This window comes from Fundulus heteroclitus, chromosome 2, assembly GCF_011125445.2.
Source record: "Fundulus heteroclitus isolate FHET01 chromosome 2, MU-UCD_Fhet_4.1, whole genome shotgun sequence".
NCBI classification, from domain to species: domain Eukaryota; kingdom Metazoa; phylum Chordata; class Actinopteri; order Cyprinodontiformes; family Fundulidae; genus Fundulus; species Fundulus heteroclitus.
The window spans coordinates 15,910,710-15,927,965 of NC_046362.1; the positions used below are offsets into that span (position 1 = coordinate 15,910,710).

At 39.2% G+C, this 17,256-nt stretch overlaps 1 protein-coding gene across 1 annotated transcript; it reads right to left on the reverse strand.

The window, feature by feature from the left end:
- Nucleotides 1-473: 473 nt before the first annotated feature.
- Nucleotides 474-15,438, reverse strand: map2k1 (mitogen-activated protein kinase kinase 1). Its single transcript, XM_012851296.3, has 11 exons — nucleotides 15,135-15,438; nucleotides 7,408-7,618; nucleotides 5,304-5,450; nucleotides 5,088-5,165; nucleotides 4,900-4,951; nucleotides 3,704-3,828; nucleotides 3,382-3,589; nucleotides 3,225-3,289; nucleotides 3,083-3,141; nucleotides 2,926-2,971; nucleotides 474-1,124 (listed from the first exon to the last, which is right to left on the reverse strand). The coding sequence occupies exons 1-11, from the start codon at nucleotides 15,215-15,217 to the stop codon at nucleotides 1,011-1,013; spliced, it is 1,188 nt and encodes a 395-aa protein (XP_012706750.2). The 5' UTR covers nucleotides 15,218-15,438; the 3' UTR covers nucleotides 474-1,010.
- Nucleotides 15,439-17,256: the final 1,818 nt, after the last annotated feature.

The following is a 17,256-nucleotide window of genomic DNA, read 5'->3' on the forward strand; positions in this document are numbered from 1 at the left end:
GCAGCTGGAGTCGCCATTCAGATGGCCTACAGCCATCTTCGCCCTTTAAGACTGCCGGATCAGACAAAGTCTAGTCTTAACTGGGCTACAGAAAAAAAGATTTGACTTAGTGGTCCAACGTCCTCTCTTCAGGGGAAAGTACAATTTATTTCATTTAGAAATCACAATCTGGGTCAGGAGAGGAGCAGAATCCAAGTTTGAAATCCAGCAGTCTTATGCCTGTACCTCAAAAGAACAACATCCAAGTTTAGTTCAACCAGGTTAAAATGAATTCACGTTTACTGCCTTAATATGCCGAATTAACGTTATAGGTCCAGGAAGTGCTAGTTCTTCATGTCTCATATTTTGTCTGAAGTTTAGTCTTCCACTTTATCATGTAACTGAGCTGGTAGAAAGCTTCAATTGTAAAATTTAAGGCAAGATTATCTCTTTTGAAATTGCCAGTGGAGTTTCCTCCTTGGTAATTTCAAAGTTACGAAGCCATTTAAATTTTTCCATTCATCAGTAAGGTTATTGAACACGTTGCGCAGGTTCCTAAACAAACAGCCGCTTTGACGTCTTCCAGTCAGGTTCCCATCCTCACCGCGGTACTGAGGTGTTCACTTACATCTGGAAGAACCACAGTGCTGGTGTTACTGGACCTCAGCACAGCATCGACACCGTCAACCACGGTTCTCTCCCGTTTTTTCATCTCTGTCTGACTCCTCTGTCTGCGTCATGGGTGACGTTCGCGCCTGAGCCTCTGAGCTGCAAGGCTGCGACCTTGATTGACGTGTCACGAGTCAATCTGATGGAACGAAATACATTCCTCTGTGTGTAATGAGTCTTATTGGGTTTCATTTCCATTGCTTTTCTGATTTAAATCACCAAAATAAACATTTTCATAATTTTTGAATTTATTGAGATGCGCCTGAAAGGTTATTACTTGACCCGTTGCTTACTTTGGAAACACTTAGCAATAATAAAAAGCAATCGAAGGTCTTATAGTCTTGGCTTTGCAGTGGACAGTCTCACATGCTGGTGCCATGGGTCGGTGTTGCAGGTTGACTGAGTCCAATGGTGCTGCAAAGCCAGCCGGCAAAGTCCACCTCCTCAGCCTCAGATTGCTTGATAAAAGGATGCACCTGAAAATGGAATGTTGAAGAATAAAGATTTGCAAATAAATGACGTTTAAAGGGACAGTGTGTAACTGATTTGCCTGTTAATTAGCAAAAATAAAGTACTGCTTTCATAAATACGTATTCTGTTGTTCTCATAACTTAGAACTAGTAGTTTATAAATACATAGGTGTCGGTGCACCCACTGGGAGGCGCCATGTTGCATTGCTATTTCTGATTTTCGCAGCAGAAAGGGGCCAAACTTGTCGGCCATATTCGTTTTCCTTATCTGTCTCCTATGAAGACGTGCTGTCGTGGGAAGAGGAGTAGAAACAAGCAAAGACGACCGTAGATCATTCTGTTTACTGTTTTCTGTTGAAATGGAGGACCATCCACACTCTTTGCACAGCTAGAGGGAAGAGAAAGTAACCAAGAAAAGATGTAATACCCAGGAGAAAACGAGATTCTGTATCGGCTATTATTACCAGGTGGAGATAATTCATGTGGGAGCGGGTATTTAAAAACGGATGCGGAGGCTACTTGATTTCTGCTCGACAGGTGAGTTAATTACCCGTGAATTAACAGGGAAGTTTATTTAGGCTTTATATAGTAGAGTAGAGCCGCTGCTCCTCCACGTCGAGAGGAACCAGTTGAGGTGCCTCGGGCATCTGGTTAGGATGCTTCCTGGACGCCTCCCTGGTGAGGTGTTCCGGGCACGTCCCACCGGGAGGAGGCCCAGAGGAAGACCCAGGATACGCTGGAGGGACTATGTTTCTCGGCTGGCCTGGGAACGCCTTGGGATTCCCCCGGAGGAGCTGGCCCAAGTGGCTGGAGAGAGGGACGTCTGGGCCTCCCTACTGAACCTGCTACCCCCGCGATCCGACCGCGGAAGAGGATGGATGGATTTTTTTTGGCTTTATGTTAGAAACGGGGCAGTGTATTCCAACAGCCACTCTGTCCTCCCACTAGAGATGGCTCGTTTCAGAGAGATACAGCATGTGTGTACGCGGAGGGATATCAACCGGCCGTTCACTGTCTGTAGTGAACAGCAGAAGCAGGTCTCTTTAGCTGTGTTTATAGTCGATTAGACCCCAAATAAGTGACTGCACGCTTAGAAACGAGCCCAAAAAAACGCGACTCATAGAATTTACAAGCGACTTTTGAAAACAACAAGTGGACTTAACAACAGTGCCAAAAACCATTTCACACGATGACCGTAGCTATTAACAGTAGCTTGGTACCAAGCTGTGCAGCAAATTTGGGCCGGATTAAATCAAACGTCTCCGAGTTAAGAGGTGTCAAATTTTCATTTTTGGCCATTTTTCCGCCCCTTCCTGTCCCTGCCATGCCAAGACGAAAAGCTCCAGGGACACCAAGCTCACAGTATCCACTCATTCTTACCCCCTGAACGACATATGTGAAAATCAGCCCTCTTGGAAGAGCTCGACCAAATATCCTTACCCTAGGACATGGAGGTAGGTTTCACAGAGCCCTGCCAGGCCCAAAAAGACACCAGTAAAGATTCTACTTAACTTAGAGATACCAAACCACACGGTTTCTAAGGTTTGAGTAGAGCAAGCCCTGGTAATTTGGGGTCCCTATCTGCCCCAGGGGCCGAGAGAAAGCAAATTTCGTTGTAATATATGTTTCAATGTATGTTTCAATGACAATAAAGATGATATTACTATTATATTACTAAATACATGGAGGACATGTTTACATTGTCACTGATGACTCTCCACAACTGCTGTAATAGTTATTACGCGCTTTTGACCGTTTGTAATTCATTTAGCGCACCAGTGTGAAAATCTTACACAGTCGTACTTACCATCAACTGCTTTAAGTCTGCTCTCTCTGCAGGATTCTTAATCAGGCTGCAATGAATAAAAAAGGATGAATTTCTGAAGAGATAATGTATTATAAAATGTGTGAAGTGTGCAGATTTTAATTACAGTTAAGTGTAAAAAAAAATCTCTCTTGCGTACCATTTATTCACAAAGTCCTGGAATTCTGTGCTGAATATCCCTGGGAGCTTTGGTGGAGGCTAAAGGTGAAAATAAAACAATTAACTTTACCACAATGGACAACGTGTGCTCATATGACGCTAAGTATGGCAGACAAACTTACCTCATTCACTATATAGTCGAGCAGCTCAAATATAGCCATAGGTGGTCTGCTGTTGGAGCCATAGGCTGAGCAGGTAAATTATTACATGTGTCAAGATTAAAATTGATCTGGAAAAACATTAAAAGAAACATCATGGCCAGTGTCGCGTCCCACTTACAGCTGCCCATACGCCCAGGGGGGCATGGTTTTGGAGAGGACTCGCTGGAGGCTGCCTCCCCTCCCACTGGGAATCCGAAGATCTGCTCCAGTTCCTTGGAATCAGGGGGAGGGATAGGGAAGCGCCCGATGGCCATTTCAACCAGAGACAGACCCATGCTCCAGATGTCTGACTGAACAGAATAGTGTGTGCCCTGCAGACGCTCTGGCTGCACAACACACGTCAGATTCGATCAGTTATTACGGCACAGCTCGGCGATTGCACATCACCTTGAAAGATGCTTTAGGAATGTTTTCTGGCCCTACTTGTAGCCCGAACTCACCGACATGTAAGAGCGAGTGCCCACAAAGGAGTTTGCCATGGAGTCTATGAGCTGTCCGCTCACTCCAAAGTCACACAGCTTGATCTCCCCGCGGGAATTCACCAGGATGTTAGAAGGCTTGACATCTGAAAGAGAGCCATCCATGTTACGCAGTGGTCAACGACGGAGAAAAAAAAAACTGCCCAGAATGCATTTCTGCTACATAATTGTCATTGTATAAAGTGATGTGATGCAATGTTGTTTTGTCGTTTTTATAAAAGAATGAAACAAACACAGCTCTTCTTAGTGCCTGGGCTTGCTCAGAGCATAACTTGCAACAGCCCCCTGCGACTGCTGAACGATAGCCGCCAACAAACACGGTTTACAAGATAAACCAAGATTCTATCATTATTGATAATTAAATATGGAACAAACAGGACTAATTGGAAGTACAAGTAAGGAAAAACAAAACACTCAGCATTAGAACATATCTGTATCAAAACCCTAGATTTTCATTGGTTTCTCTCAAAACTTCCATCAATTAACCTTTTTTTTTTTTTTTTTTTAAAAAAGCAAATAGTTATTTTATACATTCTGCATAAAGGATCACTTTAATTTCAAGGATTTCTACGTAGTCTTGAAAGTAAACATTTAATAAAAAAATTCCACGTCTGGCAAAACCAAATAGAATATGAAATATATTAGTATTTTATTCATTCCGTATCCTGCTTTCCAAGAGTCATATCCATCCATCCATCCATCCATCCATCCATCCTTCCATCCATCCACCCATCCATCCATCCATCCATCCATCCATCCATCATAGGTTTAGGAGGTTTCATATTGAAAGCCTGACCCCTGTATAGAAATATTGGACAGACATTAATTATTAACCTTTGTATTTCTACCTTATGCATTAAGAACTCTGTAAATTTGATTCTGGGAAAGTAAGGAGTTTTGACATAAAGAATGTGTTGGAACTCTGTTCCAAGAAGCAGTGCCGCTTTCTCTCTCTTTAAATTCAGTAGTTTTGATCAATGATTTTATACACAATCACATCTCTCATTCCATCTCTTTCAAGGTTTTGCTGGCATGACATTCAAAATGCATGTTAGGCTTGAAAAAAAAAAAAAAGAATCTTACTTTTCTAATTTGCATTGGCAATAATCCTCATTTCTGCTCAGGAAACAAAAATGATAAACGGAATCAACACAAACCTCTGTGCATGATCTTGTGCTTCTCACGCAGGTAGGAAAGGCCTTTAATGACCTGTAAAGCACACTTCAGACTGTCAGCCCATTCACATCATGTTATTTGGTACTGCAAACTACATTAAATTAGTGGAAACGTTTTTTATAGACACAAAACTTGTAAAATGAGTGGGAGAGGTGTTAGAGCTACCCACAGCAATGCTGACTTTGCCAAGAATCTCCTCTGGGATTTTGCCCGCTTTCTTCAGTGACTGGTCCAGAGATCCACCGTCCTGAAGCCGGGAAGAAAAGAAAAAATGGAGACTGTGTGAAGCACATCTATTACGGATTGCTTTTTTGTTTCAACGGGGGCTAAACATGGAGATCAAAGAGCAGGGAAGTTTAGGGTCAGTCTGTGGAAAAACGTGTACCATGTGCTCCATGCAGATGCTGATCTCTCCATCGCTGTAAAAAGCACCATAGAATCCCACTATGTATGGAGAGTTACACTCGTGTAGCACCTGGAGCTCCCGGATGATCTGGTTCCTGATGGCTGGCTTAATCTCCAGGTGGATCAGCTGCAGCAGGGGGGGGAGAAGCAACATTTTAGTTAGATGCCCCAAAAATGCGCTGGTTGACACAAAACTTCTTTTGGATATTTTGGGGAATGTTTTTTACTTTCCAAAATCTTTTACATTTTCCTGATATACGGTCCTGCAAAACAGCATCTTCTAATATAGTACCTGGCAAAAGTCTCCAAAACCAGTGAACTTTTTCCAATTTTGTCACATTACCAACACAGATTAAACTGTTTTAGTGAGACTTTACATGACAGGCCAAAACAAAGCAGTGCATAGCAGGAAAGTGTTACCAAACAAAGTTTTCAATTTACTTTCAAACACTTGAATGGTTTGTCACGGATTTGTCCTTAGCTCCTTCTTCTCTGATGCCCCTAAGTAGTGAACTTGTTCCGCAGGCATGTAAATACAGATGTTTTGGGAAGGTCTCAGAGATTGGTTAGAGAGCAAAACAAGCAGCTTCATAAAGACCAAGTAACACCGAACAGCTTAAGTTTTGCTTATAAAAAAATACCAAAAGCTTTGATAAGTAGGGTAAGGAGAGCATGGGTCAGAGGAGCAGATGAGAGAGACGTTGGTAATTCTGGAGGAGCCGCAGAGATCTACAGCTCAGGTGGGAGAAACTGCTGGCAGGACAAATATTATCCATGTGGTCCACACGCACTGCAAAAACCGAACTAAAATTAAATAAATTTCTTCTGAATTTAGTGTCTTTGTCCTTGATTTGAGCAGGTAAATAAGATGAGCTGCCAATGGAATGAGTATTTTGACCTATAAAATAAGATAATTAGATATACTGCACTTGAAATAAGATGACAGAGATGAGTTGTTCCTATTTTAAGTGCAGACATCTTATTCCATTGGCAAATCATCTTATTTGCGTGCTCAAATCAAGGACAAATACACTCAGTTTAAGAAAATTTGACTTATTTTTAGTTTAGTTTTTGCAGTGCATCTGGCCCTTAAGGAATGGTGGCAAAAAGAAACATGCACCTCCAGCGACTACCAAATGGCCTAGATCAAAGCATATTCACGTGTTAGACGAAGTGAACGTTGCTGCTCACAGAAGCTCTCCGTTCAGTCGGACAGAGTTTGAGGTATTTTGCGAACATTTCATTCTTTTCGAACAGGTAGAGCTCGCCCAAAGGACTTGTAACTGCACCAGAAGGGTTGTTCTACAAAGTGCTGACTCGTTAAATAACGTGTCGTGATCGCTTTAGTTTCCTTTTCTGCTGTGCTTTGTGTTACAACGAAGTTCTGTTGTTTTGATCTCACAAAATGTGAAAAGGTTCAAGGGGTATAAATAGTTTAGCAAAGTGGTGCGCATGAGGCTCCCGCCCGCCGTGAAGGTGCCGGAGGAAACGAGCGCTGTTCTTACGCAACAGGTCAGAGCAGTGTTTGCTTCCACACAATGCCCAAGGACACGCAGCAGAACACGGCGGTAGGACAGAAATCGTCTGCGCTGATTTCTTTAGAGTCAAAACAGCGACTTCAAGCAAGGGAAACTCAAATTTTGATGATTTTAAAGTGAGGCACTGATGCTTTTCTCTTTTTATGATTTCTCTTTTTCAGCTGCAGTTGCTTTAATGCAAAGGATAAAATCGTGTTTCTTTTTGCTTTTGGGATCAAAAACAATTTCTAGTTATATTTTCACACACGGCCAGTTTACAGGGCAAAATGCATGTAGGAGAAATGTTTTCAACCACGGATGCATATTCTATGATATAATGGATAATTATATGCTCCTTTGTGCTGAAATAGAGAAAAAATTTCTTCAGCAATCTCAACATTTTGGATCTGTGCCCCGAGACTATAAAAGAAGAACTTTACTTGAATTATTAGGGTTGTTTTTATTTTGAATATTAGAGCTGGAGGACTGTTTTGTACATGTCGTAGAAAATAAATTCAGTTTTCGAGCAAACATAACTTTTTCACTGACACTGCACATGCAGCTCACCTTCCTGGCCATGATCAGACCAGAAGGCCGGTGGGAGACTTTAAAAACGACGCCTCCGTTGCCGGCGCCAAGCTCGCAGATCTTCTCAAAGTCATCGTCCTTCAGCTCCCCCACTTTCTGCTTTTGTGTCAGGAAGGCCTCCAAGCGTTTTCGCTGCTGCTCGTCCAACTCCAGCTCCTCCAGCTTTTTCTGCAAAGCCTCCAAGTTTGTTCTAGGTAAACAGGACAAACAGTTTTTATAGTCTGTGTAGTCTTTCTTAAAAAAACAAAAAACAAATAAATAAATAAATGTATTTAGACATGTAAAAACAGCATGCAAGAAGTCAGAAAAAGCCACCAGTGTCCAATAGTAACACTTTATATACAATATCTTACAAAAGTATTCATACACCTTTAAATGTTACTCATTTTGTCACCTTACTTCAATCTAAGTTACCGTTTGGTTTTTTTGCGGCTTGTATTAGAGTCCTATTATGCAAGAGGAGAGTCTACACTTTCAGGGTTCCTGGTTGTTGCTTTATCCCAACAAACTGCCCTTCATCGTGTTGCAGCTTGTTAACGTAATAATGGATAGCATTTTCAGATTGATTCATTGATTCATTCTACCTCCTTACAAAGTATTTTTATTTATTTTTTCTTCTTTATTGTTTTCTCTTTTTTTGCTCTTTTTTCCCCCCTTTTTTTCTCTTTTTCTTTTATCTTTTATTTCCCCCCCCCCCCCCTTTTCCCTTTTTTCCCCCAAAGTATTTTCAAGGTTTTAGACAAAATAAGCATGTCCAAAGCATGGTGCTGCCACCACCATGTTTCACCATGTGTGAACAGCGTGTTCAGGGTTGTGTGGAGCGTTAATTTTTTGTTTTGTTTTTTTGGCACGTACAGCATTTTACCAAAAAGTTAGTTACAGGTTCAGAGGTCTATCAAATTAAATCCGAATAAAATACATTCAAGTTTTTGGGTGTAATGCATAAATAGATTAATTGTGGGATATAATTTACTGACCTTCTGCTGACCTTTGAGTTTTAGCTACATCGCCTAAAAACACTATCCCTATCATTTTTAATTTTATTTTTATTTTAAATCAAAGTAAAATAAGGAGAACAGTGAATTCTCATCCCTGACTAGGGCAGAAATCTTCCACTTTTACCTTTTAACATGACGATTTTCCCAAATAAAGCTTTTTAACCTGCACGATAGAGGACCTGAAGCAGGGATGAGACGCTTTTTCACGAAGCTCAGGGCTGACGAACTGTCTCCCTTTTTGTTTCTTTGCACTAAGTAAATCACGGGTGGCTGGAGAGCAGCTGGAGGAGGGAAGTGCACGCTTCTCTCCGCACAGCCTCACGCAGCACAGAGAGGGTTAAGTGCTTTTATTTTTTGACCGTGGGACTGAATATCCATGGAGACGAGGTGCGGAGTTTCAGCTGGCGGTGGGCGGTGTGGGCGTTTGTTCGTTTGACAAGAGCTGAAGGCAGAGGAGGCGGGGGGAGACACGGAGAGCAGTAGGATCCTGAAACACACGGCGTACGAGGTGTGGGGTGCAACCCCCAGCCACCTTCAGGTTCAGCAGGAAGCTGGCACAACGCTGGCTTTCGTTTGCCATCCACACGACATCCAGCAGCACATGAAGCGAAGCAGGAGAAGCTTTCTGCAAGTTGTCATAGGGGTCTGTAGATAAGATGACGTGGCTTTTTATTCCTCTTTAGAAAAAGGTATTATTCAAATTTTCATACAAAGTGGGATGCACTTCTGTTCAGATGAGTATCATTGGCAGGAAATCCCAAATGATTCTGGGTTTTTGCTGATTTATTTAAACTCTTCTTCTTCAGAGACAAATGATCAAACAACTATAAGATAGAATTAGATTTTTTTTCCTTATCTCCAGAGGGTCAAAATTATTTAACCCAGCGATACACATGCTTTCTGTAAGCATCAACAAGCTTCTTGCGAATTCTGCCTGGAAGCTAAACCACTCTTCTTATTAGAAATCGTAGAGTTCATTCAAATCGGTTGGTTTCCAGACACAGACCAGGCTTCTTAGCATGCTCTTTAAATTTTCAGAGCTGAGGACGGAGCCATTCCAGGCATGTTATCTTATCTTATCTTATCCTGCCTTATCCATTCCAAAACCATTCTGGATGTGTGTTTGGGGTTTGTTTTGTGCAAACAACAAAATTTCAAACATTTAACTGATGATTTCATGTAGGGCTGCACAATTAATCGCATTTGCAATATAATCGCAATTTAAAAAAAAACGCAATTTCCAAATTGCGTTTTTCATCAAAACAGAGGTCTCCAATTTTTGACTATGTAACAGTGAATCAGACGCGTCCTTTAGGTGTCGGTAACATGTTTAAAGTGGGATTGCCTCCACATGGAAGGGAAAATAGTTGCAGCAGTGAGATAATCTAATTTTATTACTTGTTTTTGAGTTTATATAATCATACTGTTTTACCAGAAACTTTCAGAAATCTCACCATAGCAGTAAGTAGTGGTCAATCAGTTTAATACATAGACTTGTTTGTTGATTGCACTTTATGTTCAACAAGGATTGATGTCCAACTCAATTTAAAGCTGTTCTCTTGAATAATATTCTGATTAATAAAAACATTAAAAGTTCTTGTTTTAAATAGTCCTTGTTTACTAACATCTTTATCTAGAGGCCAATTTTGTTGCTTGTGGTTAATTCAGAGAAAAGTCAAAAACAAATCGCAATTTTGGTTGAAATTTATGGTAGGCAGAACACAATAATTCCTGCTCCGAGTTGAAACGCAGTTGCTCTTTTAGCATTTAATCTGCACAGCGATGAAACAGATTGATTTGTTGTTTGTATATGTTTAAAAGACATGATAAATTAAACAGAAAAAAAAATAATCGCATCAAATCACAATCACAATATTAAGATAATTAATCGCAAATAGATTATTTTCCAAAATCGTTCAGCCCTAATTTCAGGATAAAACAAAGAAAAGTATTACTGGCAGTGAAACAAACCCTCAGCATTATTCTACCACTGTCATGCTTGACAGTTTGCACAGAGTTCTTGGATTTGAAAGCCTCACTGAGACTCACCCAGACATTATTCTTGTCATTGTGACTAAATATCGTCTGACTAGAAAAAAACGGACTCATCCGGTTTGAAGATATTTATTTAGAAGCAGGGGCTTCTTTCCCGGTCCACACGCTCTCCGTCTGCGATGCTATTTTACTCATTTCAAGGTGAACATTGACTTTTTGCATCAACTTGGGCCTCGGTGGTTCCTGGATTGCTTCTGATCTTCCTAACACATTTTGCTTTCATCTTAAGTCACAGTTTGGAGTGAAACTTTTATACGCTTCAATGAGACAATATTCCAAAACGTACAAATGTGTTTTTGGAATGGATAAAGAAGGTTAACATTAAGAATCTGGAACTTCTCTAACCTTTATACTGGAGATATGGATGAGAAGGGGAAAAAAAAAGAAGAAAATCCAGGACCGTGCCAGGAAACCACTGCATTTAAATGAGCTCATTTCTGATAAGAAGAGCGCTAAAAATATCACGGCAGAATTATGCCAGGGCTTTGCTGAAGGCTACAAAACTGTAGTTTCTCTGCAACTTACAACAGGTCACTCAAACCAATATAAGAGACTAGTTGTCAAATGTTTAGATGTTTTATATGTAGAATTCTGAATTGGTATGGATTAGAGAAAATGTCCAATAGATTCAAACTTTTGCATCCATTTTTTGCACGTTGTATCTTCACTCCACCTTGATCACAAATGCTTCAAAATGATAATTAAAATCCCCACTTTAATATGATAATAACGCTGATGGGATGTGTGTGTAATCCTCTGAGCAGTACTGAACATGCTTTAATTTGGAACAGAGGAATTTCCCTTTAGAAAACAGCAGTGTGTCTTCTAGGGAGTCCTGAGATACTCAAATACCTGTCATGAGATCTCTGCCACTACTCCAAACAGCTTTTGATTTGCTATCATCCCCCCTGCTTTAATATTGCATTCTTGGCTTGAACATAAAGTGGGTCTCTGAGTGTGCTGCAGCAGGAACCGACAGCCATTTTACACTGAAAGCTTCTGGCCGGCCAGAACGGCAATCCTTTTTTTTTCCCACCATGCTGTAATGGTCTGCTTTCAGGGAAGCGGCTCCTCATTGAATTAGGCTCATTCTCCACCAGTGTGCATTACATTTGCTGTCTTGTGTCAGCAGCCACTCATCTACATTTTCCATTCAAAACACTATTTCTTTTTTTTTTACTATAATTTTATTGCCAGAAATAAATACTGTAAAATTATATACTATATGTCCAGCAAAACTTTTAGACAAGGGCACAGTCATTTTTTTAAATGTCTTTTTTGATCTGCCCATGAAATGTACAAATTTGAACCATCATATTTGTGTATTTTATTCAACGTGTCTGCTGAGACCAGAACCAGGTGTGTGAAGCAGAACTAAGAATTACATGAGATTATTAAATAGTAAATCATGCGTCCCAGCAAATATTTACCAGCAAATATTTGCTTTTCATATCTTACACATCTATTATTGTTGGCAGGTTTGCATGTAAAGAGAATTTTTGGGTGCTCCAGTTTTAGTCTATTAGAAAATATATAGCTAATTTGCAGAAATGTTTTTTTTTTTTACATTAAAAACTATACATCGCCAAAGGAAAAAACAAACAAAAAAACTACAGGTCTACTACTATTCTGATGTTGACTGGAATGATGGGTGATGGTATAGCCGAGCAACAGGTGGAGCATGCACGGGGAACAAACTGGTGATGTCATATTTATGAACATCACATTGGAGTATGATTATGTGATGTTCTGTCATTTTGAAAGCTGCAACTTTTGATCTGTCTGTTTCTATAGACAACTGTCCACTGGAAAAAAAAAAAAAAACATGTATAAGTCAGCATATTTTACCGGATCTGCAAGCTCCAACCCAATGTTACAACCATTTCATTAAACATTCCGACATCTGTAAGCTATTATAGGTGTACACGCACATTACTATATACTCTAATACATACTAAATTGAGGTTTGTTAGGTCTGAATCAATCTCTTAACACTGTTTAGGTAGGTGTTATTGGTGCCAGTCGTAATCATTTGGCCTAAACTAGAACCCATAAAGGCTCCTTATATTAACTGATCACTTTCTAGAGTCACAAAAAGGGTTTAACGTATAAGGGGAATAAAATAGGTGTGATGTAAAGAATGACAGGTCTAACATTTACAATGACTTGACTGGAAACAAAAAGTAGTTCTTGTCCTCATAGTGAGATGAAAGACAGCTGGCAGCTGCACAGCTGTCCTTTCATGACAAAATAGCACCGGTCTGAAACAGATTGTCGGTGTGAGATTTTGCGGCGTGTATTAGAGTCCTATTATGCAAGAGAAGAGGCTACACTTTCAGGGTTCCTGGTTGTTGCTTTATCCCAACAAACTGTCCTTCGTTGTGCTGCAGCTTGTCCACAGCAGCAGGAATGTTAAAAATCCTTGTCAGACAGGATGTCATCATCTAAAGCCAAGGTACAGCTTATAAAGGGAAGAATCTGAATGTGTATGACTTTATTCTCAGTTGATCAATCGCAGAAAACTGTATTTACAGCTAATCCTAATATTTGTTTATGGGTCAACAAATACATGAAGTTTTGGAACAATAACCTCCTTCCAGTTACCTTTTGTACGCTATGCTGCTTTCAGTGTGCCTCAACTGAACTACTCAGATTATAGTCCATTATTTGCTTTTAGGTCACATATGGCCTTCCGATGCTTGATCTATTGATGAACGCATAAAATATTCTGCTCTGGACAACACGTTGGAGAAGCATCCCTCACTATAGTCAACACGTTATATAATTCTCATCTCACTCGATCCATGACACAAGCGCACTGACACAAGCATTTCCTCTTGCGATAAAGCTGGGTTTTGTGTCACAACTGTTTTATTTCTTCATTATTATAATGATTAGGCAAACGGTGGACAGAAAGGAACAGGTGGAGAGACTAACCCTGTAAACAGATATTATTCAGCATAGTGCATTCGCTGCACAGCCCTGTCAAATGAGCTGTGGAGAGCCACGGTTTACAGAGAGCGGTGTTCTGATCAGTTGTATTTGGAGGAAGCGGTAAACAAGTCCTTTTTTGACTGGTTTTTACAACCATGTCATAAACAAGGTAGGAAAAACAGACCACAATCAAAAAGGTGTTCATGATCTCCTCTTCGCTCTGGTGCCGATCAAACAGGGCACTAATGCTGTTTCTGTTGTCTTAAGCTTAATTGTTTTTGGTGTTGTCGTCCCATGGAGGAAGCAGTGGCAACAGTAGAATTAGTTTTCATTTTATTATTTATTATTTACTTCTATTATTTGGTTTTTGTGACGATGATACTGGCATTATTATAATCATGCTATTATTAATATTAGTAGTATGATAGTATGAGTATTATGTTTTTGGTTCATGTATGTTTATGAGTATGTATGTAAACACACACACACACACATATATATATATATATATATATATATATATATATATATATATATATATATATATATATATATATGTGGATTATTTGACAGGAAAACCGTTTCTTTATCAAAAATTTCTTTATCAAAAATTACTCATAAAAACTAATTGGCAGCAAATTCATAGTATGTAATAATCTATTTATTACCATCCTATGAAGATGGGATTTGGCTTTTTTATATTACATAATGTAAAAGACCCCTGGTAGGTCTGACAAAGTTTTAAGTGCAAATTAGGACAAAAAAGCTATTTAATGAACACTCCAATAACAGAATCACTTCTAGTTTTCAAAATTCATAAACATAGCCGTTCAACTCACCGAATATTAGTTTACACTTATTAAAACACACACATCAATACATCAATACATCAATTAATTAGATTTCAATAATCTAATTAATACACTGGGCCACAACCTGTGCAATAATCCTCAAGTAGTGACTTTTGCTGCTATCACCACCTGAACATATGTCAATACATATGTATGTATGTATGTATGTATGTATGTATGTATGTATGTATGTATGTATGTATGTATGTACAAATGTATGCACGTATGTATATGCACATATATACGTGTAGGTGTATGTATGTAGGCGTATAGGTATATATACATAAGTATGTATATATGTTTTTATATATATATAGATCACTATGTATGTAAATAAAACATCATATGCCCATTCCGATTTCTTTTTGTATTTTTTTGTATCCTTTTTGATCCATTGTAATTATGAAGATTCACTGTATATAACTGAATGCACCTTTCCTACTCTGCACCTTCTTGTATGAACCGATGTGGCAAGTGAATTTCTCCATTGTGAGATCAATAAAGCCTATCTTATTTTATCTTACATCAATAAAGTGTAAAACAGATTAATAGGAGCAACTTAACACAGCCATGGGGACGTTCTGTCAAAAGAAAAAGGCTGTTAAAATTAGTCTGTTATGCATTTAAAATATATTAAAACAATATATTAATTGATGACCACACTAATCATAGCTGGAGGCGCAGGATAGATCAATAACGTCAGATTGAACCGCGCGCACACACCTGGTGTAGCGTCTCACGTTGGAGTTTATTCACGCGCGCGCACACACACAAACACACACACACCTCGCTGCTGTCCCGAATCTCCCATAATTAGGTCATAGCTTAGAATCTGAATACGAGCAGTAGATTAATGATGGACACTCACTCTGAGGCCCCTGTTCCGTTGATAGTGTTGCCATCAGGAATCGGGTTGAGCTGGATCGGCTCTGGCTTCTTTCTTTTCTGCATGCTACCTACAAGAAGGAAGCGGGACGGAATACAGACACAGAGATGCCGATAATGGGAGAAACAAAAAAAATGCGGAATCAAACTGGATATCTAAAGGTGGAGAGAGAGAAAGAGAGAGAGAGAGAGAGAAAAAAAACACTGCTGTCTTAAGCTCCAGGGGCACAGCAGCTGATGGGAGGTGGATAAACGTCACGACAATATTTACAGTGGTCTTCCGGACAGCATGGCAGGGCTAGGCGCAGCGCTCCCCCTGCTGGCCATACCTGGAACTGAAGTCATGATGATGATATCCGAGCAGATGTTTTCTACAATATAAATCACCCCAACTAAACAGCTTTTTGCCCCCCTCTCGTTTAATTTAATGAACCGTAGTATTTATATATGAAAAGGGAATATAGAAGAGTTTTTCAAACAAACCACAAGTTGATAAACACATCTAAATATGGACAGAACAAGCCAATACATTTCATTTAATTTCAAAACTTCACCTTGTGCTACATCATAACTTGATTTTGTTTTATTAAAAAAAAAAAAAGTTTAGGCAAGTAGCTTTTTTCTTGTCTAAGGAAGAGTGACATACACACATGTACTTGAATCAAATAATCTCTTGTCTGTAACATTTTGAAGGATGGCCTAGAGAAATGCTTCAAATCATATTTATACGTCTTGGACACAGAATAGCTACCAAACACTCTGCTCAACTCTTTAAAAAATGTTTAGATCTCAAACAGGTTATTCATTTTATCAAAAGTGCCTAGTGTCGATAGGTGTGGCACAGGCTAGACATTTCTTCCTACTAAATAAATGTACTCAAACTAATTGTTAGAATTTGGTAAATGTCCCATTGTGAAATGATGCTACCACAACAAAAGATCATTTATTTTATCATTTGTTATGGTTAGTAATTGTTTAACCTGCGGCGCCATTTAAGGGGTTGTGAATCATAAATAAATTGCAAACAACATTAAAGCTAGAATTTTCATGTTGTATTTAAAAAAACAAAAACAAGATGCGGGTTGTATGTCTGCGTATTTGAGCAAATGCAATGCTAACGTTAACTTAGGCAAAGCTGCAGCCCATTAAAGGCAAAAATCAGTCAGACATTTTCCATTTGGGGCCTTTGATCCTCATAATTTTAATTACCCTAAGATCTGAATAGTAATTTGGCACCTGGCCTCTTCAGCGTTGTTCATGCTGACGTGTAGCTCATTATGGTAAGAACTGAGCCTCGGATAGTTTTCCTTTCTCTGGCTGTTTGCAGACAATGCGGAAAATTACAAAAACCTAAAAAGAAATCAAGCCCAAGACAAACAAAAGCGAAATCACGTTAACCAAGCATTTGAAGATATTTTGTTGCAAGAAGCTTGACCCTATCTCTATTTTTCACTGCTTCCACGTTATGCTAAAACATTTCCATTTCTTGCATGCAACTGACTGGACTAACACTTAGTAATATTTTAAAGTCATTTTACCATTTTATGTCATCATCAGTCTCGCAGTCAGTGAGTGAAAGTTCCTGGACATCTTCTGCTTCTCTTTTATTTATTGCAGTTCAAAATCATTATGCCTTCAGAATCTGATTTCATCCACTGTAATATCCTTTTGATAGCCCCTTCATCCATATTTTTGATCTTTTTGTTTGCGCTTCATGGCAGTTGAGGATTTGCTGTGAGTTTTTCCCAAGCTTATTATTATTATTATCACCATTATTCTAAAGTCCGGTTGCCTCAGATTTAAGCCCGTTTGCTGTTGTGATGACCCGGATAACTGAGAATTTGCACAGGTATTATTATTATTATTATTATTATTATTATTATTATTATTATTATTATTATTATTATTATTATTATTATTATTATTATTATTATTATTATGTAGCCCTCAAAGGTCACATCCTCTCCAAAGTCGTAAAGTTGACCCTTTGCAACTTACAAGGGAACACCGAACATGGGACACTAAGAAAGTTTTAGTCTCTGATTAAACATTACTAGCCTGACAAAGATGATCCCACTGAGGAAGTAATGTCTGTGTCTCACTTG

Coding starts and splice junctions, on each gene's coding strand:
- map2k1 (XM_012851296.3), bottom strand. CDS start 15,217: ATGCAGAAAAGAAAGAAGCCAGAGCCGATCCAGCTCAACCCGATTCCT. Junction 4,952..5,087: donor TTGGCAAAGTCAGCATTGCT/GTGGGTAGCTCT, acceptor TGTGCTTTACAG/GTCATTAAAGGCCTTTCCTA. Junction 3,590..3,703: donor GCACTCGCTCTTACATGTCG/GTGAGTTCGGGC, acceptor TGTGTTGTGCAG/CCAGAGCGTCTGCAGGGCAC.